At 39.6% G+C, this 25556-nt stretch overlaps 1 protein-coding gene across 1 annotated transcript; it reads left to right on the top strand.

Annotated features, from left to right (window-relative positions):
• Positions 1 to 10338: 10338 nt before the first annotated feature.
• LOC108680680 (sulfotransferase 1C4-like) lies at positions 10339 to 24994 on the top strand. The gene is made up of 6 exons (XM_018169562.2): positions 10339 to 10384; positions 14239 to 14413; positions 14658 to 14803; positions 15175 to 15376; positions 22690 to 22816; positions 24891 to 24994. Exons 2-6 carry the CDS (start codon positions 14246 to 14248, stop codon positions 24992 to 24994), a joined length of 747 nt encoding a protein of 248 aa, XP_018025051.1. The 5' UTR covers positions 10339 to 10384; positions 14239 to 14245.
• Positions 24995 to 25556: the final 562 nt, after the last annotated feature.

The raw sequence follows: 25556 nt of genomic DNA, 5'->3' as shown, positions 1-25556 counted from the left end.
CATTATTCAATTAGCGGCCTTATTAATATCCTCATAATTTGTACATCAATTATTAGGTTGAGAATCGCACTGAGGAAGCGTAAAGTAAATAAAACGTACGCAATAATTCAATTTAAATTATTTTAAAAATGAACTTAGCGAATCAAAATTGTGAAAAAATGTCTAATTTTCTTAAAATTTACAATATTTAAAAAGAAATAACCAAAAAATATCTATAATAATAATACTTATAATACGTTTGCGATAATTTGAAATAGAGGCATCGAAGAAATTCATCTCATAAGAGGATGAATTTTTTTTAGAATTAGGAATTTAACTTATAGGGAAATATAGGGAATAATATAGAGGGAAAAAAGCGGACAATACTGAGAGAAAATAGGGGACAATATAGAGAGAAAATAGGGGACAATATAGGGAGAAAATAGGGGACAATATAGAGAGAAAATAGGGGACAATATAGAGAGAAAATAGGGGACAATATAGAGAGAAAATAGGGGACAATATAGAGAGAAAATAGGGGACAATATAGAGAGAAAATAGGGGACAATATAGAGAGAAAATAGGGGACAATATAGAGAGAAAATAGGGGACAATATAGAGAGAAAATAGGGGACAATATAGAGAGAAAATAGGGGACAATATAGAGAGAAAATAGGGGACAATATAGAGAGAAAATAGGGGACAATATAGAGAGAAAATAGGGGACAATATAGAGAGAAAATAGGGGACAATATAGAGAGAAAATAGGGGACAATATAGAGAGAAAATAGGGGACAATATAGAGAGAAAATAGGGGACAATATAGAGAGAAAATAGGGGACAATATAGAGAGAAAATAGGGGACAATATAGAGAGAAAATAGGGGACAATATAGAGAGAAAATAGGGGACAATATAGAGAGAAAATAGGGGACAATATAGAGAGAAAATAGGGGACAATATAGAGAGAAAATAGGGGACAATATAGAGAGAAAATAGGGGACAATATAGAGAGAAAATAGGGGACAATATAGAGAGAAAATAGGGGACAATNCACCCTAAGCGTGGCCTGGGACTGCAACACCCTAAGCGTGGCCTGGGACTGCAACACCCTAAGCGTGGCCTGGGACTGCAACACCCTAAGCGTGGCCTGGGACTGCAACACCCTAAGTGTGGCCTGGGACTGCAACACTCTGAACCTCCAACAAGTATTGTTCATTGTTAATGTTATAATATTAAAAGCTTAATTTCATCCTATCCTATCCTTCAATATTGGTAAAGTCCCTGTGAGGTTTGAGTACTTTTTTGTGCCACAGAGCTTGGCACAAGTTGATTTTTGTGCCACAGAGCTTGGCACAAGTTGATTTCTGTGCCACAAACTTGGCACAAGTTGATTTTTGTGCCACGGAACTTGGCACAAGTTGATTTTTGTGCCACAAAATTTGGCACAAGTTGACAACTTTTCAATAACTTAAACTAAGGCGTTATGAGTTTGGCGATCTTATCGTTACTTAGACACTATGGCAGCTTAATTATAATACAAGTTACTAAGTAACTCCAGCTTATGATACACAATATTCACTTTGTTTGCCTCATGAGATGTAATAAAATTAATTTATATTTAAATATGATAATAATACAATTGAATTCAAACTAGAAATATCTTTTGGCACCAATTATACCAATGGCAATCTAATCCTCTTAGCAGCATTTACCCTAGACCCCTGACGTTATGGGGTAAATATCGGCCAGTTTTAGCCCCTAGACCCCAGAGTTATGGGGTAAATATGGGCCAGTTTTAGCCCCTAGACCCCGGAGTTATGGGGTAAATGTTGGCTAAATTTAGACCCTAGACCGCAGAGTTATGGGGTAAATGTTGGCTAAATTTACCCCTAGACCCCAAAGTTATGGGGTAAATATGGGCCAGTTTTAGCCCCTAGACCTCTGAGTTATGGGGTAAAACGTTGGCTAAACTTACCCCTAGACCCCAGAGTTATAGGGTAAAATGTTGGCTAAATTTACCCCTAGACACCCGAGTTATGGGGTAAAATGTTGGCTAATTTTACCCCTATACCCCAAGATATAGGGGGTAAGCTTTCTCCTAATATAAATCCCCTTGGCAATTGAGTTGCAATTTTGGCTGCATTACCCTGCTTGTGACACGAAGTTAAAATCTTTAACAAATTTTAAAGGCTAAAATTCAATTTAAAAAGAAATTTAAATTTGCAAAAGTCATCTACCATAAAATTCTTATCTGTCTCATGTTAATAAAAAATTCTCGTACCCTATTAAACAAAATTTAAATAAATGTAACTCCTTAACCTAAACAAAATACATCCCCATTCAAGTGGACCTGAAATACTGAATCTGTTTTAATATTTGTTGTAGAAAATATCATCCCAAGTTAATTAAGCAAATAAAATAACATGAAATCTCAATAGACCAAACAAAATTATTGAACATGACCATTTCTACACAAATACATAGACATTTTAATAATAATATAAATTATGACATTATTGGAAGATCAATAAAATTTTCTGCATTAAAATTGTTTCAATATTATTTTTTAATTGCATTCCTCTTTGAAATATCAGTAAAAATGCTGTGTCAGCATGAAACATTGAAAAAACATACACTGTATGTGTGCAATATCATTAAAAATAATGTTCCTACATGAAATATTATTTTAAAATGTAGTTAAAATGGAATAAAATTTATAATGTTTCTACAAGAGCTAAGTTATGACATTAATGCCCATGTCTGCACATTCCTGCTCACATTAATGCCATGTCTGCACATTCCTGCTCACATTAATGCCCATGTCTGCACATCCCTGCTCACATTAATGCCCATGTCTGCACATCCCTGCTGACATTAATGCCCATGTCTGCACATACATTAATGCCCATGTCTGCACATCCCTGCTCACATTAATGCCCATGTCTGCACATTCCTGCTCACATTAATGCCCATGTCTGCTCATTCATGTTTCAATATCTTAATGCTATTCCTACCAGAATTAGGGTTCAATAGTATTAAGGTTAGCTTTAATGCTATTCCTGCCTGGGTCACCAAATGGTTAAGAATCAAAGTGGTACATATTAAAAAAACTTCGACAATTAGTCCTTAGTAGATAGTCCTAATCATCCTCAGTGTCCTTAGCAGTTACGTAGCTCTTAGTATCCTCTCAGATGGTCATAGTATATCCTTCATCAGACAGTCCTTAGTGTCCTTAGCAGACAGTTCTTAGTGTCTTATCAGATATCCCTTAGTGTTCTTAGTGTCCTTAGCATTCAGTCCTTAGTGTTCTTGGCATTTAGTCCTTAGTGTCCTTAGCATTTAGTCCTTAGTGTTCTTGGCATTTAGTCCTTAGTGTCCTTAGCATTTAGTAATTACATTTAAAACCCCTAGACAAGCACACCGGATTTAATGGGCGTGGTTGAGGGCAAGTCTTCAGCAACAGAGTTTACAGGACTTGAAGGCTTATCTTGTGGACTTGATGACAAATTTACAGGACTTGGCGAGTTCAGTGGACTTGCTGAAGTATCTTTAGGACTTGAATCATTTTCAGCGCTGGATGAATAATTTATAGGACTTGAAGAACGATTTTCAACTGTTGATGAAACATTTTCATGACCTGATTCAACTTGAAAACTGAAAAGTTCCATGGGAATTGAACTTTTTTCAGCATTTCCAGCAATTTTTCCATGGAAGATTGACTTATTAATGGATTTGTGAAGAGTTTCTTGATTAGTTTTCTTATTCAACAACGTCCATGAAGGAACAACAATACTAGAGTTTATCTTTTCTTCAACGTTCATGTTTAACTCGACATCTTTTCCATCTGTAGTATCCATTTCTTCTTCATTTGAAGACAATATTTCCATGCTATCATTGGAACACTTGGGTTTCTTATCATTGGTGGCTTTAGAAGTAAGAATTCCTTCACTTTTGTATGGCAGAGAAGGAAAAGCATTTGAAATTGATTCCATGAGATGATGGTCACTATCCATAACACCCTCGCTGTCGATGGTGGAATGATATGCTATGTCCATAGGAAACTGTAAACTTCCATTCAAAGCTTGACTTTTTTTATCCTTCTTCATGTAGCACAAGCTGTCCAAGTCTGCCATGCCCTCGCCAGATTGTCTGTGTTTCATTCGTATGTGTCGCTTCACATTAGACTTCTCAAAAGACGAATACGTACACAAGCAACAGTGCCATAACGAGCTGGAACGCGAGTGTATGAGAGCGTGGCGTCTGAAGTTAGACAAGTTGTGTGTTGTGTACTCGCATGCTTTGCAATTCAAAACCTGTTTTGCCCCATTTACTTCTCCAGCTTTATTACTTGAAGCTCTTTTCATGGCATTAATGTCTTCATTTTTAGGGTTTGTAACTCGTTTTATTGAAATGGAATCTTTGAAAGGAAGTAGAGTTGTTGAGTCAGGAAGACCTATAGGAGATTTTGGAGAGTTGGGTGGAGATTCAGTAGGTGAATTAGAATCATGGGATTCCCCAGCCTCTAGAGAAGTTTCATTATTTCCATGGCGTGCCATATGGCGGTTGAGATTGCTTTTATAATACGAAGTGTAGTCACAAGTTGTACAAAACAATAACGTCTTGCCATTCAGCGTTGTGGGGAGAGTTGGTGGTAGTGATTCAAATTGAGCTTTTTTGCAGGAAAAATTCTTGTGGGAATAGTGCAGGTCACCGGAAGTTTGTGATAAAACATCCCAGTTGATGTTGACCTCGGAACTTTGACTGCCTAATTTCCGTGAGTGAGTGGCAATGTGTCTGTGTAGGTTGGATTTACTGCTGGAACAGAATGGACATTGTGGGCATCTAAGATATGATTTTCCATGCACTTGAAAGCTTTCACTGTGACTGGTAAGATGTCGTGTCAACTCAGAGCGATGTGAGCAAGTGTAGGAGCACAGAGTGCACGAGTAAGTTGTGTTGCCATCTTCCATATCTTCAATAAAATCTCCATCGGCAGAACCTTCTTCGTGTTGGAAGAAAGATGTGATTTTTGCAGCGATGGAGTCAGATGAACTTGAAATAAAATTAGAATAGTCCATGTGATTGGATGGTGAATTAACGGATGTGATACTGACGCTGGATGAACTCAAGAGCCTGTCTGTATTTTGTGCAGAAAATGAACCCACTTCTGAGTCAGTTTTGAGGCCATTACAAGGTACTTGTGACTTAGTTTTTACAGACAATAATTTCTGAAGGTAGGCGGCAGTGCTCAGACCATTGATGGTAGTCCCATTAGCAAGCAAGGTGGATTTCAGCATTTCGGAAACTTGTTGGAAATTTGTTTGATCTTTTTGTGATGCTGGCAATTGTAAAGACGTTGGTGAATTTGTTCCAGAAGATGAGTCAAACAATTTCTTATATGCATCAATTGGTGACAACAGCTGTCCAAATGAAGGTCTTACATTTTTAGATTGTTTATTTCTGTTACCTCTACCATCTCTTCTGCAATATTGATCCTCAGAAACATCATTTGATGACAAGTTAACTGAAATATCCTTGTCGTCATCATCCGAAGCCTCTCCATTAAGATAATACTCGCCAGTAGGGTCATGTATGTCTGCATAGTGACAATGTCTATGGCACATCTGGTTGTGTGCAGCGTGTTCCCTCAAGTGTTTCTTGAGTGTGCGGGGGGCCAGGCAGGAGAAGCAGCAGTAGGGGCAGTACTTGCAGTCTTCTTCTATGTGGTCAAGGTAATGCTCGTTCAGAACATTGTGGCTGGGCTGAGCGAGGCCGCAAAAACTGCAAGTGAAGCTCCCGATCTTGGTGACTTGTGGCCGTGTTTGTGAAGGAACTTCGAGGCAGTCCTGCAATCACAGTAAACAAATTAGAAGAAATCCTGCAATCAAAATACAAAAATTGGAAAAGTATCAAATAAGCAGCCATTAATGTAATAACAATGGATGTATAAACCTTATTATTCCAATAATTCTAACATTTGAATGAACAGCTTGAACATTGAAACAACATGTATAGTTCATTAGCATCTATCAGAACATTTTATATTAGCACCACCCATAATTCAAACTTCTATTAAAAATGAAATGGGACAACTGACCTATACAGGATTTGGTTAGAAAATTACATATCTCAACAGTTGATCAACTGTTAATCATCTCAATTTAAAAATATACAAATGTTTATAAATAAATTCCGGAAGACCAAGTACCTACACAGCTGAGCAGTTTTTGAGAAATAATGCTTATTAATGAATGAGTAATATTTAATGTTAATAATGTTTAATGTTCGAATAGGAAATAATTTTTAAACCAAAGCAGAGATAATAAACATTTTGTGTGTTCTTACTAATAACCCATATAGGTTTCAATAAAGTGACATTAGAAGTAGTATTTTTGGCTCAATTACAGGCACATATATCTGATATATAATATGTATCAGATATGTATAACATATATCTGATATATATAACACCTATGTTCACTTAATACCATTTTGATTTTCAACATACCGTATGTATTTGAAATTGAATAATTAAATATTTGATGGCAATTGAGTTCAAGGTGTGAATACTTACAATAAATTTGTGGCAAGAACAGCTGAATTTTCACCTGAACAGCGGAGTGTGATGAGTCAAGAGCCTCAGCCTCGTCTTGGTCCTGGTAGATGATGAAGAGAGGCAAGCAAGGCTCCAGCAGCACTGAGAGAGCTTCAGGCCTCTCATACTCATGATCCATTGCGAGGCACTCTAATACCAAGACAATTTAATGGAAATTTTTTGCTATGTCCAAATGATTAGAAAAAAATATAATTTTTGCATCTAAGAAATTTTCTATGAGCTCCAGAAAATCAATAAGCATCAGGATTATTTGTAGTTAGAGTTGATATGTGAAACTGTGAGCTTGCTGAGCTATACAAAAGATTTGTTTTAGTATTAAACCATGATGCATGTGTGGCTATTAAATTATGTTCTCGCATGTTTTAATAGAAATGTTTTATAGAAAAGAAATAATGGTGTTATGTTATAGGATGCAATTCACTGGCCATTCAAAGTTAGAAAAAGTATGCGAGCTTCAATGGTAGTTGGCATCATTGGTCAGTTTTCTTGACTTCAAAGGCATCATTTAGATGTGCATATAAAATGCCAGAGATACCTACCATACTTAGTTCACTAAGTTCCACAATGTTCACATAGTCGGGAATGACACTAGCATCACCTGGCAGGCCCCAGCAACCTGGGAAATAAAAGAAATCAATACAAAATCACAAATTATTCTGCTTTACTTCAGTTGTTAGTTAGAAATGACAAAATTTTTTGGTTAAGTATGATAAAAGTTTGGAAATTGTTCTACTTAATACTAAAATCTAGTGGCTCCAGAGATATATTTTTGATAAATTTGCAAATCTTGCAGCTTAGTTGTATAATTTTATGAACAATTAAATGGAAGAAGAAGATTCATCGAGCAGAAATCTTGCCACTCCAAATGACGGCAAAAGCTCTATTTGCGCCTCAGAAAGTAGAAATATTACAAGCCAGGTATGAGTTAAACTATAGAACAAAGAATATTTTGATAGATAATTTCACACCACAAACCACATGAAGGTAATGTTTGTTCTCTCAAAGATAATTAAAATAATTTAAAATGGGTGAAAATTTAATATATTATTGATTAACCTAAATATAATTTTAGTGCATTTATATATATCAATGTCTAATCGAGTAGCAATTTTCATTGTGTCAATAAAGAAACAATGCATTCTTGGATGCAGGCCAGAGTGCAGAAAGTGGGTGAATATCAAAAGATCTTTGGCAACGCATCAGCAGCCAAATTTACACCTTCAGAAGATCTTGCTGATACATTTGGATTGAAATTATTGCATTTTAGAAATGACTTTTAAATTATTGTAAATCTGGAAGACCACAAGTGCACACAGTAAGGTTTACAGTATGTTGGATTGATCAGGATGCAGTGAAGCATGTCTGGAAATCAGTTGTGATGAGCGTAATTGATGCTGTGTGTGGAGAGTAAGGAATATACCATCTAAGTTGTTAGCAGCATTTTCTTATTAAAAATTACTGGCAATGCATCTTGAAAATGGCTGGCAAAGCTTTGGGCTAAAAATCCATATCCTGGTGATGGCGTGATGCTGCTTGCACCCTCTGCACCCTGGCATGCAGATAAAGAATATATCAAACTTTCATGCCATGTCTAGAGATTTTCAAAAATTTTTTTTTAGCCACAAAATTCCCATTAGATAAAATACCTCTCATCTTATTATAACAAAATGTCCCATCAGTGGCAAGATTCTAAACGTATTTCAAATTTATCACTTTAAAGGTGTAAAATTTCAGTAATAAGTATAAAAAATTCTAATTCTGCAGGAATGCCAGAGTGGAACAGTTGGCAAGAGAATTGTATTAGGGTAAACGCGGTATATTCCGACATCGTAGGTAATTCCGTCACCTCTCCAGCTTTTCCTTTATATTAAGCTTTGTTTTAGTTCCATGCGTTCATTGATGGTTGAAATGGTGACGTCATACATTTGCGTGTCGAAATAATCATTTCTCGATGCGTCCTTAATGTGTCGGAATATACCGCATTTACCCTAGTGGATGAAAGTGCCAATGAATTAGGCAATTTTTACCTATCCCTTGGACTTTTCGCATTATGAAAAATAAAGGAACTGCCTATTTTCAAGAGTAATTTTTTAAAATAAACTCTGAAACAATGGTTCCCACCTAAATTTTAAGAAAACTTCAAAATTGGCTGTAATTGATAGAGAAAGCTTTAAACTAAAATTTTATATCAATAATGATATATGGGCATAATATGGCCAAATAAATCCAGAATGAATATCAAGCTACAAGATTTCAAATTACATAGATTATCATTTTTTGGACAATATTTTATAAAAAATTAGATTAACCAATCTTTTATTTGCTAACTGACATTTATGATTTAGAGGTAAAATTTTCTATAAAAATCATACATTCTGACTAGATATAAGCTTGAAATCTTAAGCTATAATTCCACATTATATTCATTGATTCAGTTTAATGGAAAAACCAAAAAAAAAAAAACTCCATATAGTATAATTTAAAAATTCATTTGAAGTTCAAGTTAAATGATACCTAATTCGATTCAAATTTCAATGGATGATGGCCCGATGGGTTTAGTAGTTACAATTCATCAGAAGTGGCATTGAGAGTAAAACTAAATTAAATTTGAGGTTGAGAAAACTAGTGAGTTGATTATTTCCCACTAGCAAGTGAGGTTGTTTGTCAACAATCCTCAAATCTCAATGTCAATGAGTTAATGTCAAGTTGTCAACTTGTAAAAAAAACGAGAGTGCAACAGTAACGCCAAATGCCATTCAGAAATATAAAGAAGTTCTTTACTGTTGATCATTTGCATGTAAGTTACGTCATTACAAACATTTTTCAAGTAAAATCCAGCATTAAGCATAATAAATGTGGATAATTCGACTCACATTGAAGTGTTTATCACGAGCACTTCACGCAGCTGAGCGCACCAATGCGGATACTGATGGCGTCCACATATGTATCCTAAAACGCAGACAGGGAATGGAATATTTCTAAAAGTTATGCTAGACCTACCATGGTTCAACCATGTAGTAGGTCTCATGGTTCAACCATGAGACCTACAACCTGTTTTAGTATGCTGCTCTTTTACATATTAATACTTATATAGTATTAAATTCAATCCGTTCGCTGATTTTGTTATTTTCATACCGCAAAAAAATCTAAATATTATTTTGCATCCAGGAATCAGTTTGAATTTATGATCAGTGGAATTAGTGTTCTCGTCTTATTAACTCTATAGTAGGTCTTTAAATCCTAGTCTACTTAACATATAACGTTTGCAGCGATTTTAATTGTGCATGAGCGTCTCAATGACAATAGTTGAACCAAGCTTACGAGTGTTTCCATGACCATAGTTGAACCAAGCTTACGACTCACGAGGTTCTTTATGACAATAGGTGAACCAAGCTTACGAGTGTCTCTATGACCATAGTTGAACCAAGCTATCGAGTGTCTTTATGACCATAGTTGAACCTAGCTTACGAGTGTCTTTATGACCATAGTTCAACCAAGCTTACGAGTGTCTTTATGACCATAGTTGAACCGAGCTTACGAGTGTCTTTATGACCATAGTTCAACCAAGCTTACGAGTGTCTTTATGACCATAGTTCAACCAAGCTTACGAGTGTCTCTATGACCATAGTTGAACCAAGCTATCGAGTGTCTTTATGACCATAGTTGAACCATGTGTGCGTTCAATACGAGTATGTCAGTATCCATTAGAAGTGTTTTGTTCATTCATTATCGCTGATTAGAAAGCCACAACACGACGGCGGTCAGAGCACAACGGTCAGGCCTTGAGGTAGGTGGTTGGTTGATGATGCTCTGCGTCACCTGCATGTCCAATTAATTCTATTACTATCACTTTGCTTAACCCATGTCAGACTGTATAGTTTTATTTCATAACCGTGGTGTCAGTAGGTACGTTGTAGCTATTCCGTCCATCCCTGGTAAAGCGTCTGTACTTATTCTTAAATGTGTGTTTCTATAGTACCTTATGTGAGTGTGTTTAATACCATACATGTAACTTTGTATTCTATTTTTTGCACATACGTACATGTGTGTCTGATACAAAACGCTGTGTGTGTCTAAAAATTTGCGCGTATGCAGGTGCGCTTTTTTTTCTTTCGTGGAGTCTGAATTATAGCTTAGATACATGTTTATATTTGACACTTAAATTATACTTATTGTAGGGTGACGATGATGTCATCTACGAGTTAGATCGTCCTAGATCTTTGTTATGAGACTTGAAGCTATAAATATGCATTTAATTAAATTTGATATAAGGTAAAATGGTAAGTACCTTTTGCAATTGAAAAGCATTGAAGTGTTAATACGGCATGAGAGTCTGCTGGGACAACGAGCTCGCTGTCTGCGTGCAACGTGAACGTCTATGGTCCGGCTGTACGGGACCTCACCGCTCCCTGTTATTTCTTTTTTTTTACTCTCGTCTTTTTTGCAACTGAAGGCTTGCGGGCGGCTTTGTGCTCGGTGTAACAACCTACGTAGTGTACGTCCTTTGCTTCTTCGCGCGCTAATACATCGTGCTAAAGTACAAAACTCTATTCTTGCTGAAGTCAATTGTATAATAATAGCGGTTTCAGCGTTTATTAGGCCGTAGGCCTGTCACCGATTCTTAACATCGCAGAACATTCACAGTAATTTGCGGTCTCGAACTCACAACTCACTGCTTCAATTCTGCTGTGCTTAACCGCCCGGCCTCCTTGCCGATTCTGACCAGAAACTGGCGCACAGAGCTGGGATTTATCAATTAATTAATCATAAATTAAGTTATTATTTGGTAGTTTAACTGTCAATTCAGTCATGCCGCGAATATTGAGTGCATTGCCTGAAACACTGATTGCGGAAACATTGGTTGGCGTTAATGTATCGGCCTTAGTTAAAACGCTTTTTCACTAGCGTACATGTAGACCCTGTATGCAGAAAGCCATCAAATAGACTTTCGTTGACGATTAATCTCATGATAGGGACGCGCGCGTTTTCGGCGTCACCGCTTTCGTATAAAGTGGTTAGGTCATTTTTAATAACATAACATATTGCTGTCGGCGCTGAAAAAAAGGCCTGATATGGCCTGTCACCGATTCTTGTACATTTCATGACTTGATCACAGAAGATCTAGAAACATGTCCCTTGACCGGATCTCTTCATGACTGACGATAGTTTGAAATAGCTACTTTATATATAGGCTTTCACCGGGTTCACCGTCATGGAACATTTGTCCCAAGAGGAGCATTATGCATTTGCATTATGATTTCGATTTTGCAAAAGGTACTCACCATTTTACCTTACGTTAAATTAAATTAGTAGCATATTTATAGCTTCAAGTTTCATAACAAAGATCGAGGACGATCTAAAATCTTCCCGTAGGGAGGAAGATGTAAGGTGACGACCCTAATATTATATTCGTCCCTGGATATTTCCTCATTAATATCTTCCTTGTTGAACGAAAATCTCCTTCACTGCGATATGTTCACAATTAAACATCTCCTTGTGATAGCCTTCCCAGTTTATCAAGTCAAGCCCTTGTTGACATCAAATGGCGAAGTTACGTATCTAAGCTCTGTATAAGCTCTGTCCATGTCAAAGAGGGTATACCGCTGGGTATACCCTCTGGGTATACCAAATGGGTATACCGCTGTCGGTATACCCATTGCTCCTGTCCATGTCAAAGAGGCCAGTATAACTGCTATTATATTCAGCGTCTGAGTAGAGGACGTCCCGCGGATATACTCTAGACTTATTCATACTTCAACTGGACCCCGAAGATATCAGTGTATACATATAACCCTTTGTATATCATCCTAAACTGTTAGCCGAACTTTAGTCCTAAACTTTATTGTATAATAGTTTACGCTATTCCTCAATATCCTCGGATCACGCTAATACTTAACGTGTCAGTCTGTATATAACACATAACGTGTGTGTTATTGACTTATTGCTTAATACATGAAGATTACGCGTGTGTGTCTAATAGATAACGTGCATCTTGTAAATTATAATCAAACATTTCATCGTTTGTTTAGTTGGTTATCTTGGTTAACTTAATACAAGATTTTGGAATACAATCTACAGTTTTCTGAACTACACCTTACTGATATTTATGACCCATGTACAAAAATTATTACCAACTCACGCAAATACTTACACTGATTCAGAGGTCATTAACCTAAACTCAAAGAAATGAGGTAACGTTGTCTAAATTGCAATGCACTTTTTGCCTTATGGCTTATTGGCCTGGCAAAATGGCAAGTCAGGGCTCCGACCGATCTTTGCTCTTGCTGTGGGTAAGAAGGCGCGTAAAAATTTGGATAGAAGTGGTCGAGTGAAACATCAATTTTTCTGAGTGTACAGCAGCAGATGGTGCCGGCACATTCTAAGATGAAAGCGGATGACATCACCAGACGCTCCCCTCAGGGTCGATTCTATTTAAACAATTTCTCTGATAAACAATTTCTGCTTGCCATGAGACATAATAAATTGAGTCAGAATGTTTGATGTCCTCTGTTTCATAACAAGTTATTTAAGTTATTTTGTCAGCATCTACGAAACAATAATACGAATGTTACTGGCTAAAACTGCATAGAGAAATTTGGCCTATTTGAGCCATTACATGGCATCGTTTTGGTTCATCACTTCATCACACTCTGATGACTTCATATCAAAGTGTGCTTACATGGCTAGAGAACAGAGAACTCTTAGGACTTGAAAAATGTTCATGTTATTGCTATATCCTTTTATTATAATAATAAGTTTTTCATAAAAAATGACAAATTGATCATAATGTAGCCGAAATATAAGATTAAATTATAACATCTAAACAGTTATTAATTACGTAAATATCATCATAAACCTTAGTGGACTTAGCCTCACCATCTTAGCTTAACTTAGCCCTTAGCTAAGGGCTTAGATAAGGGCTAACTTAGCCCTCACCCTGTCCACAAAACTTTGGGGCTTAGCTCCCTTTGCCCTTTAAACTTGGAGGCTTAACGCCCCCTGTCCTCAAAGTTTGGGGGCTTATATATAGCGCCCCAATTGTCCTTGTGGTTAAGTGGTTAAAGTTCAGAGTACCGTGATTGTCGCAGAGAGGCGCGGGTTCGATCCCAGCTCTGTGCGCCAGTTTCTGGTCAGAATCGGCGAGGAGGCCGGGCGGTTAAGCACAGCAGAATTGCATCAATGTTTTGCGATGTTAAGAATCGGTGACAGGCCTACGGCCTACTAAACGCTGAAACCGCTATTATTATTATTATTATTATTATTATTATTGTCCTTAAAACCTATATAGTGACGCCCAGGCCACAACTATGGTTGAACTCCTAAGAGGAATACAATTGTATATTGGACAAGACTGAGGTTCTATAAACTTTACGGTCCGTATGTCCTTCTAATAAGTTAAGGATGTCCTCGTCCATTGTCACGCTGATGTACCACTTTCGTCATCTACCGTCCCTATATAAACCGTCGACAGATGACGGTTTATCGGGCCATCGGGCAGGGAGGTAAGTTTGAACGTGGCCGCCGTGAATAGTGCATTGTGTTGGTGGCAACTGCAGGTAGTCAAATACCGCTACAAATTATGGCAAAGTCATTTGATGAGAAAACAACTTAGAGTTAATTCATTTGCTCATAAACGTGCAGGTGCAAAATGAAGCTGAGCAACGGGGCTGCGGTGACCCCAGTGACTGGGGAGGAGGCCGAGGACTTGCTCAAGAACTTCCCCGGGTACGTGGACGGGCTGGTGAGGGCGGGGCCCTCGCGCTGCCTCCTCCCCACCGCCTACACCCGCTTTGCTGAGGAATACCTCAACTTCAAGGTGCTTAGGGTTGGGGCTTGAGGTTAGGATAAGTACCAGTCATGTCTCAACTGGGTGTTGGAACGAGTTTTTTTTTTTGGAACGTTCAAGCACCCAAAATTTTGGGTGCTTAAACGTTAATATTCAAGTTATATTACCAGAAAGGCCACAAATTTTTGGCCTTTCGGTATTTAAGAAGCTTAATCCCTTCGACTGCACAATGTTGAAGTCAAATCGCTACACGATTTCTAATCCGGTGCCGCAGTTCCGCAGCAGTGACGTCTTGATCATGACCTACCCCAAGTGCGGCACCACGTGGACTCAGGAGATCATTTGGACCATGTGCCACAACCCCAACCTCGACAACCCAGATGCCGACCTCATTGGTTACATACGGTCACCTTTTCTGGAGTAAGCTACACGACGTTAACAGTATTAAAATAGGCTTTGTTTCTAGCGTGGAAATACGGCAAACTAATATTCAAGAAACTCGTTCATTAGCGAGTGTCAAAAATATGTCTCTGTGAAAAGGTAAAACTTATCATGGTTCACTCCAATTATTTACCTCAATTAATAGACATGGCAAATTGGTAGTAAGTTTTGTCTCTTATAGGAAAGATTTCCGAGCCTCTAGCCTCTAAGTAAATTGCCGTATGAAACGATATTGAAATTAGTTAGTGTTTCTATGAGCTGATATTTTAGATTTAATGGTTTAGCTGTTGCATTATTGTCTTACGTACGTTCTGTTTGTCGAAAGTGTTACTGATGTACACTTCTTTCAGGTTCGACTCTTTGACGGACGTGATGCATAGAGAAGCTGGTCAAAATTCTGCGATAGTGGAGGGGCTACAGAAGCGAGACCCCACGGCTTCACCAGACGCCGGGGTGTTCTTGGGGCTCACGAAAGTGGCTGATGACCCTCGCATCATCAAGACGCATCTCCCCTTCAGCATCCTGCCGCCCAACCTGCTGGACACCTGCAAGGTGGAGTGGTCAACTACGAGAAGAATATTCACAAGCAAACTAGGCTACCGTGCCAGGTTGTTACCTAGCAGCCTAGTACTTTAAAATTGAGTCATATGTTCGAAAGACCAATAAGATAACTAAAGAGTCAGTTTTTCATAGCCTATTATGTTCCCTCTCCTCCTCCCAGAATGTGTCTTACCCTCACCCCAATTCTTCCCCAGGTGGTGTACGTGGCCCGCAACCCCAAGGACGCTCTGTCCTCCTACCTGCACCACCAGAGGCTCATCAAGGTGCACGACTTCAAAGGCACTGACGACCAGTTCGTCGACTACTTCATCAACGGACAACGTAAGGAAGCTTAACTAGTGACCATCATAGTTTAAATGGCAGATATTACAGTTTGGTGGGTGTGACATTAGATGATTAGAGGCCAAGTCACGTCCTGCCTGCTGCATAATCTTCAACGGCAGTTCTATAGCTAGGTTTGGGCTTGTCACCGATTCATGAAGTATCTGGCCACTCGCGCGTGCTGCTCCAGTATCTTTCACGTATTAACGTTCTACTCGTTCTAAATCTCTCCTCGAACGTATCTTCAACGGGTCCTACTAATACAGAACACACCGTTCGTGTATAATCTCATTTATTAGCCTCTATACACGAATATAATCTCACCTATTCACGCACACCTAACAACCGACTAGTGACCGCTAGCTAGATGGCCGAAATCAAACCTAACTTACGTATTTGCCGACGGCTTTCATCATCCACGTTGGCAACCTTCACTAGTTGCCAGCTATTGCTCTTAATCAAATCATCATGTATGTTTGTAGATTATAACATTTGGAAAAGTAAGAACAACCTAACGCTTTATGCAGCCCTATGTACGGACATTCTGTCATCAAAAGTTAAGAGATTGTAAGTCCATCGGCCAATCAGTGACGGCATTTTGCAAAAACCACCAATAACAGATGAGAGCTGGACAACGTGAGTGGTACTTAGCTGGGTGACGTGAGTACTGGTGGTAGTCCGGTACTGTGGTACTCTCTGGAGCACTCTGGTACTCAGCGCGACCACGTGAGTACAGAGTACTGAGTACCCTGGTACTGAGCTGGACAACTTGAGTGCCCTGGTACTGAGCTGGACAACTTGAATGCCTTGATACTGAGCTGGACAACTTGAGTGCCCTGGTACCGAGCTGGACAACTTGAGTGCCCGGGTACCGAGCTGGACAACTTGAGTGCCCTGGTACGGAAGTTTCTAAACGTATATCTCACTTGTGTGGGTCGCCCTGACCCAGTTTAGCAAGGAAACAAAGCATTTCAGTAAACTGGGATAATGACAGGAAAAACAGCCTTCCAGTGAATTCGGAGAAATGAGGAGATATTGTCCAAATATCGATGCACTTTTTATCCTTGTGTGAGTCATCCTGACCCAGTTTGGCCCGGCAAAAGGAGTATCAGTGCTACGTATAACGCACTCTGATGGTGCTGTGGGCAGTAGTGTGTCACAAATTGAACAATATCACCCACTGAATTTTCTGGGTGAATAATGCCTCTCTGCCTTTGAATTAAATATTTTGAACTAAATATTTTAAATTGAAAATATCTGCATCATTTTGATATGAAGATATATTATATATTAAGCCTGTATTGTCGTACCCTGGCACCTTACAAGTGTTTCGGACGTAGCAGACCCAGGCCACGCTAAAGAGCAGACTCAGAATTATACCTACATTGTAAATTCCTGAACATGGATCACAATTTCAAGCTGATTTGTACAAATCCAGTAGGCTACGAACAAAGTTGAAAAATTCCATACAATTTGCACATGCTTATGTGAGCTTAGAAATATATGCTTTCCCATGAATCACACGTTTAGTACATTTTTATACATCACATTACTTCATTTGAAATTACGTGTGCCAACTTTCCGAACATATGCTGTGAATAACATCGTGAATGTATGTTGATATGAATGTTTTTTCTACAGGCAAAAGTGGGGCATGGAAGGAAGACATATCGGAGAAAAATGTGGCCAAAATCGACCACTACATCGCAGAGCAAATCACAGCCAAGATGCCGGGCTTGAAATTTTCCTACGAGTGATGAAGCAAAATATCGTTAACAATATTAAATGTTTTTGAAAGGGATTTTATTAAATTTGGTAATGTTGTTTTGGAATGTTTTTTTACCATTCAGAAAAAAAAATCGGGTTGTCTTCTAGGTCAGCAAACAGCGACATTGCAGATAAGATTTCCGCCGGACGATTAACCAGTTTCCGGTTGCAAGTCAAATCATTTCAATAACAAAATTGTTCGAACTAAAGAACATATTGATAAATGAAGCTCTATTCGCTATCTTTTTAAATGTTTATGGTGAATTCTTCCATCGATATCAAACATTAGTAAAATTAGGTGTTAAAGCAGACATTGATTATATACAATAAAACCTTGAACGTGAGTGTCCAGTCTGGAGGGTGTGATTTATCAGTTAGCCTTGAGTAAACAACCGCCACATGCAGGACGGCGCCACACGATCAGTGCACCGCTCGCGGTCATCAAGGTAGGTTGTGTGTTGGAGTAGCTCGTCACATGAGTGGCAATTGCTTCGTGGCAACAATTGCGTGTGCTTGTAGCAAGAAGGTGACATTTGCTGAAGAAATGCATTACATGGTGAAAATAATTATGATGGAGACAGCATGTATACATGGTAGTGAGGAATGGTGACAGCATGAATATGGTGGTGACGGCAAGTACCTATATGGTAGTGACAATTTATATTTCGTTGTGATAACAATTAAAATGGTGATGAAAACTAGTCTTGAGTTCTGTCAACAACTGTAGAATGATGGAAAATCAATAGGAAAAGATGTACGCAATTGAAATCAACTTTTTGGTCAGGATTGTGACAAAATCTCTATGGGTTCTGGGGGCACATGGATATTAATAAAAACGGCGTTTTATATATATAGAGTGGACGTGGAGAAGTTTCAATGTATTTATCGCAGACAAAATTTTGCTTTTTGTCATTTTAACGTAAAATACGCCGAGTAATCATACTTCTTATTTAGCATGGTGCTTGCCATAGCACTTGTTCCCTAATAGAACTTATTGCAGTGGAGACCTGTTCTTAACTTAACGTGGTTGCAGAGCTGGGCAGCGCTACTTTGAAATGTAGCGGCCGCTACCGCTACATGCTCTAACTGTAGCGGGCGCTACCGCTACCGCTACAATTGCTTAAATGTAGCGCCACTACCGCTACCGCTCCCGAGAATGTAGCGGCCGCTAGTAGTGGCCGCTACATGTAGCGCGCTTCTGCCCATCTCTACCTAGTTGTATATCATGATACCAAATATAACTAGTCTCCATCACTCCATGCTCTACTAGGCCCGCTATGTGGTAGTAGGGGACGGTGAAAACAACTGAATGAGGTGACGGCTCAGGAGAGCAACTACATAGTGTCCCTGACGACTAAGTATATTAACACGCAAAATGGCCAAAACCCACATTATTTTAGCTGAACATTTTAGTGAAAATGATGCCGATTTCAAGGTATTCAATAGATATCCTGTTGAAATGATGGTTCTGTAAGCGCTCTATTAAGCGCCACCTGACTGGTGGATTCGTTGGCTAAGTTCGTGAGGGATAAGTAACACACCATTTGTATAGAGAACACATCTTGATATTAGGTGGTAATACCGCTAATACGCAAGGGATACGATACATGTAAAGCTAAGTCGTCGAACGTTAGGTCGGAGTAGCTCTAATTAACGCTAGATACATCGCGGCGTGCGTACTAAGTGAAAAATCACGGAAAGGTATTTAGTTTTTTTACGTAAGGGGAGGGCATGAAAGAGAGACAAGTTCTTAAAACGTCCCGTGTCTTAATCTTAGCGTTAATTGCACCCTGTTAGGCATATTTTTTTCTTCAAAGGATTCAAATTTAAACCCCCCACCTACATATTTTTAACCCACAGTCAGCTTCTGAGGGGGGCATTACTAAGGTTCCCACCCCATTTATGGACTTCGTACCACCGTCCACCAGGTTCTTGTCCTCGTGACACATATGCTGTATAAGCTGTCGACTCAGCGACAGCTTATACACAGCTCAGCTCTCAGCGACACAGTGGACTCATAACTAACTACCCTAACAAAATTTAGAGTCGCCCCAACTTCTGGTAATTCAAATCAGAAGCTGCCGCGTCTGTGAATTTTCACCGGGTTGATCTGCTGGTAAACGCGAGTATTTGTATCCACTAACCACTATCGGACACTTCTAAGGCCTCAAATCTAGTTTGATGAGCACCATCATAAATATCTCAATTGACCAGGTTGAAGATGAAGCTGAGCAACGGGGCTGTGGTGACCCCAGTGACTGGGGAGGAGGCCGAGGACTTGCTCAAGAAAACTAATCACGCCTCACCTTCAAGGTGCTTAAAGGCTTAGGGGCGAGGTTGGAATAAACATAAGTCATGCCTCGCGATCAAAGTGCTTAGGGTTTTGATCTGGAGTTTGAGGTTGGATAAACAACAATACTGCTAATTCGATATGGTTAAAATTTGTGATGCAAAATTAAAATTAAGGTATACATACCCATGTACTCAACGCGTGTCTTGTACCACACCATGTTAGCAACATTTTAGTAGACAGCGTTCGCCTGTCGGTGATTCAAAACCCTGCCGATTTCGACCAGAATTCTTAAAACTAGTTGCGGGTCTCGAACACCCAAACCGCTGCTCCATTCTTTGGGATCTTGATCACTCTGCCACCCCGAGCTTAAATTGACTCGAAGTCTTGTGCCGCATCGATGACATTGACTCGGTATTATTGACGAAGTCCTAACTAGAAAACTAAACAACCTGCGCGGTACAAAAATTGTCTTTTTTGATGATGTCTTCATTATTTTAGGCTTGCCGACCGATGAACTCTTATCAATCAGACGATATACATGGCATCTTGCTATCTAGCAATCTAGAATAATGGACCGCTAGGGTAATCAATAACAAGGTAATGAAGAAGTTGCGCAGGCTCTTGAAGCTTATCTTATCGATTCAGCTTCATCAACACAAGTTTACGTAGATATAAAAGACACAGGATAAAACTATGTATATGGTATAGAATAGTATCGTATGAAAAAATACATAGTATAGCTTGGTAAGGTATAGTAATTATTGTACTTTATACAATAGTATGGAGAAGCATATATTATAGCAAAGTAGCGTCCGGGTTGGACATTAGGACAAGTCCGGCCTGTCGCCTTTCAGCTGTATAGTGTTCGTGACTTTGTTCTACCAAAAGTGGCAGAAACAAATATTTTGATCAGTTCTATCTAAAAAGACTTTGGAGCTGAAAATATGGTCAAGTTATCTTCTCGGTTTTTATGAGACGGACTGCCAGCGTTGAAAAACACCCATCTGGCGACTCTGACTGCATTTTTCAGCTAGCTCCCGCTACACGGTTTAACGTGTCAAACCTGCGTTTTTTTTTTTAATTTATCATGGATGAATTCCAGTTAATACCAAATCGCTGGCGGTTAGCCCATTTTAAGCAAAGCACTGCATCCACGTGCAAGCTGGAGCAGCTGATCTCAAATGCTGGTCCCATATGCATTCATGTGTCGTAATGGCCTGTACCCATACCACAGTTCCGCAGCAGTGACATCGTGATCGTGACTTATCCCAAGTGCGGCACCACGTGGATGCAGGAGATCCTCTGGACCATGTGCCACAACCCCAACCTCGACAACCCAGATGCCGACCTCAATATCTACGTACGGTCACCTTTTCTCGAGTAAGGGGCACATACGACGATCATAGTTCTGCAATTTAGTTACTAACTCGATCACTACATCTCAAGTGAGTGATAACACATAACAGCGCAAACTAAGTTCGAACATCTTCCTTATCTTATAGCCAGCACCCTTCGCAATTACTTTCAGTTATGTAAAACTACAATATTTTCCAAGCTAGAGGTGCTGAGATTGACTTTCATTATGTGTTCCAAAGATTGACATACTATTTTTCATCATGTATCTATACTTTTACTGAATTCATATACTTTTTCAACTTCTATCTGTCGTGTGTGTTAAGTGCTCGTGTTCCCGATTAAAACCCTCCCACTGTTCCAAATTTCAGTTAAAATTAATGCCCTTTTTCTCATCCAACGGGTTAGGTGAACATGTTTCCGTTTTCCACCCTTCCTCCTATCCTAAGTGTCGGTGAGCATTTGACCGACTAAGGGTTTCCTCAAGGTGTGATTGCTTGGTGGATGTCTTGCTCAAACAAACTGGCCCTAACGCCATGCTGGTGGAGGCGCTGCAGAAGCGAGACCCCACGGCTTCCCCAGATGATGGGGTGTTCTTGGGGCTCACGAAAGTGGCTGAAGACCCTCGCATCATCAAGACGCATCTCCCCTTCAGCATCCTGCCGGCCAGCTTGTTAGACACCTGCAAGGTAAAGGATCAGGCGAAATGAGAATGCGCTCAACTAGGGACAACTGAAATATGCAATAGATATAAGTTAAATAATTCAAACGTATCACTAGGTAAAATGAGCGAGACTTAGTACAAACAACGATAAACTTTTTGCCTTTGTTTTGGTCACCCTGAACCAGTTTGTCCCGAAAAGGAGCTTATCGGTGCTACGTGGAATAAGTGTCACTATTTGGCTCATTCCTTTTTCTGGATGTTAAGCCTCGAAAGTTTCGGCCTCTTGTGTTTCGTCTCAGTGGCATTTAGGTCAAAAGCATTCTTTTCTAAAAGCAAAAAAAGTTTTCACGATAGTCCAAAATTTTTGCAATATATCGGCTAAAATTTTGAACTATCGCGAAAACTTTTGCGAGATGAATATATTTTATTTTAATGACCATAATAAACAACTCTTCTGCGTAGTTGGATTTTTCCCTTAGGAAGTTACTTGAATGGACTTAATTACGAAAATAGCCACGGTTCTCAAAAATCTTAGGACATTTTTGTGGTTTTACAGTGTACAGTGAAGATCTTTTCGAGTGGTTCATGTAGTTGAGATTTGAACGAAGCTATGAGTGTAGGTATGACCTGGACATAGGCGTAAATCTTTTCGTCATTTCGTAAATCTTTTCGTCGGCGAAGATTTTTCCCTGTTCACTCACTTCATTATCCTCACTTTCCGTCTCTCATTATCCTTTATTATCCTTTAAGATTACTACACTTGATTACTCTTGAAGACTGGATTAAGGCTCTGAGATACCTCGTTATACTCTGTGATGTTCTCACCTGTTCGAAAACACTCTATCCTATAATGTTCTTTTCCCTCATCCCACAATGTTTCAATCACTCACCCTAAGCTCACCCCAGGTTGTGTACGTGGCCCGCAACCCCAAGGACGCGCTGTCCTCCTACCTGCACCACCACAGGCTCATCAAGGTGCACGACTTCCAGGGCACTGACGACCAGTTCGTCGACTACTTCATCAACGGACAAGGTGAAGAAAGCATACACTAGTGCCCACAATAACCCCAGCCTTCTCGGGAGAGACAAAAATTTGTTTACCAATAGGATCTTCCAAAGAGAAGTAGCAATAAATGTTATAGTTTTGTCAGTCACGATTTAAACTCATAAAATGGAGTTGCGGGAAAGACAAAAATTCGTTTACCGATATTATCTTCCATAGAGCGGTAGCAATAAATCTTTTAGGCTTATCTGTCACGATTTAAACTCATGAAATGAAAACTCGGGAAATACAAAAATTCGTTTACCTATGCGATCTTCCATTGAACGGTAGCAATAAATCTTATAGACTTGTCTGTCACGATTTAAACTCATGAAATGAAAAGGCGACAGTATAATTTGTGTTGCTGCCAAGCGTACAATGACAGCTTCACTCGATTTCGCGCTCGATTTCGCGAAATGATTTCGGTGTCGTTCAAGATTCAAGGAGCCCAGCCAATTTTCAAGACACTTTCTCTATATCTTCTGACAACGGCCACCAGATGTACGAGTCAGATATGGTGTAGGTTGTCTACCCGAAGGCCTCTGGCAGCTCAGGAAAGACAAGACCATATCGTCCGTACACTGCTTGGGCGCGAGTGTAAAGTCAGTAAAAAGGCCAAGATCGACCCGTTTGTGAAGGTGCCTGCGGTGAACGGCCGCAATCACGGCGAGAATTTCGAACGGATATATAAGTCAGATAAGTAGATTCTTGTTTACCCGTGCAGGTCAACGCAAAATAATCGATTTCGTTTTTCACTTCAAAATTATTCGGCAGCAAACATCGGCATGTATACATTGTCCAATTATTTGTGTATAAGGTATTTGCTAAAGATTATATATTGTACTTGGCAAGTCGAAGCAGCACCGCAACCGATATCCGTGATCATCTCCCGTCTCGTACTAATATTGACATTGACTCTTTCCATGATAATCAATCATATAAATAAATACCATTCGGTAAACAGCATCAACATTGACTGCATTCCAAAAAAAGGGGAACTGGAACGTTTGCAACTCTGATGATGTGAACAATGCTTTCCAAACGTGAACTGGTGTTTTTAACCCTCTACCACCTGACACGAGTAACCGGAGCAATATTGTCACGCGCCTACTTCCCAAAAAGGCTGCGTTCTAGTGAGCGCAAAATGACTTGCACTGATCGTTGCCGCCACGTACGACAACTTTAAAATGTTCTCTGCTGCGTACAAACGTCTTCAGGTTGCTACACTCAATAGTTTACGCATAATTTAAGTTGAAACTTATGTTCTCGGAGAGTGACATACGGCGGTAGAGGTTCAAGGCCTACTTTGTACTTATCACTTGCTATTGCTTAGTGTTAAGCTCAGTTTGTCAATATGATGCATTCTGTGGCCAACCTCCTGTTAACTGAGAGCTTGAGATGGCCGAGCGGATATGATCATTAAGATTGGATTAGTGAGTTGGGGGTTCGGAACCCGTTGTGAAAATTCTGGTCTGAATGTTCAAGTGGCTGGTTGGTTAAGAATCAGTGTCAGGCCAACATGGCCTAACTAAAAGCTAAAACCGCAAGATAACTATATATATCTACGTCTTTTTGGGTGTTGGTCACATTTCGACGTCGGTGTCACGATTAATTTTGGTTGATCAACATTTCAACCTGAAATCCTCAATCATTCTACATTGTTTCAAGGTCAGATATCTGCTGGGCATGACTTTTTTTAGCAAGCTAGTAGAGTTTAGTATGCAGATGCATTATATTCCTGAAAGCCTTTTTTTAGTCATAATTTCACTGACACAGACTTCTAGCGTTCGTGGGTTGCCTTGGTTGTTCTTTCTGTGAGACAACTCGCTGGCAAAATCTTAAGACTTACCTAAAAGTTAGTACTGTTCACATTATAAGCATGACGCTTTTCGGGTTTATGGCCCTAAATAAAGGAGCCTGAACAGCATTCGAGTCCGTCCGCGGCAGTACCATCAAGACCTTCTAACATCATCAATTCATTAATTTCAGTTTTTAAAATAATTAAGACCCTCTTGTTGATAATAATTATTACTTAAACATCATCAAAGCCTCCCTGCTTGTTCAGTTCTGCACGGTGGGTACGCGGACCACCTGACGGAGGCGTGGCCGCTGCGGGGCCACAAGAACTTGGCCTTCCTCTTCTACGAGGACCTCAAACGCGACCCTTGAGTGCCTTTCCTCACAATAATCGGGTAACGCCTGTGATTCTGGCCACGATTTGCTACACTCGTCATGAAGTTATTCTGGGTCTGCTTGGCCACTCGATCGAAATCAGCTTCTGGTCAGAATCTCCTTTCCGACTTTATAGTGTCCTGAAAGTATGACAAGTGTGTCCTGAGAGTATGACGATCGTTACCCAGTTCCTAGTCATGCCGAGCTTGCAAGCTGCTGAGAATCTTCCCTTCAAGCCCGGCCGAAGTGGACATGAGCGGCTGATTCACGTGCTCCCCGAGTCCTAATTGGCACCTGATGCAGAGTCGGGCAAAAAATCTAAATTATCGTAGGGCTGGTCCTTAGTTCGATCACGTTATCGTTCAGGCGTCTTTCATACGATGTAAAATTATTTAGTATCATTCTAAAGCCTTGTCATGGACTGAATGGCATTCGTACGAGGTGCAGTCTTCGTAATGCATTTCGTACACGGTACAGTCGGCCTAATGGTATTCGTACGATGTGCAGTCGCCCTAATGTTATTCCTACGAGGGAGCAATCGGCCATGTGCTATTCCTAC

The sequence above is a fragment of the Hyalella azteca genome, unplaced genomic scaffold (genome assembly GCF_000764305.2).
Source record: "Hyalella azteca isolate HAZT.00-mixed unplaced genomic scaffold, Hazt_2.0.2 contig16202, whole genome shotgun sequence".
In the NCBI taxonomy this organism is placed as follows: domain Eukaryota; kingdom Metazoa; phylum Arthropoda; class Malacostraca; order Amphipoda; family Hyalellidae; genus Hyalella; species Hyalella azteca.
This window is presented reverse-complemented; position numbering and strand designations above follow the sequence as displayed.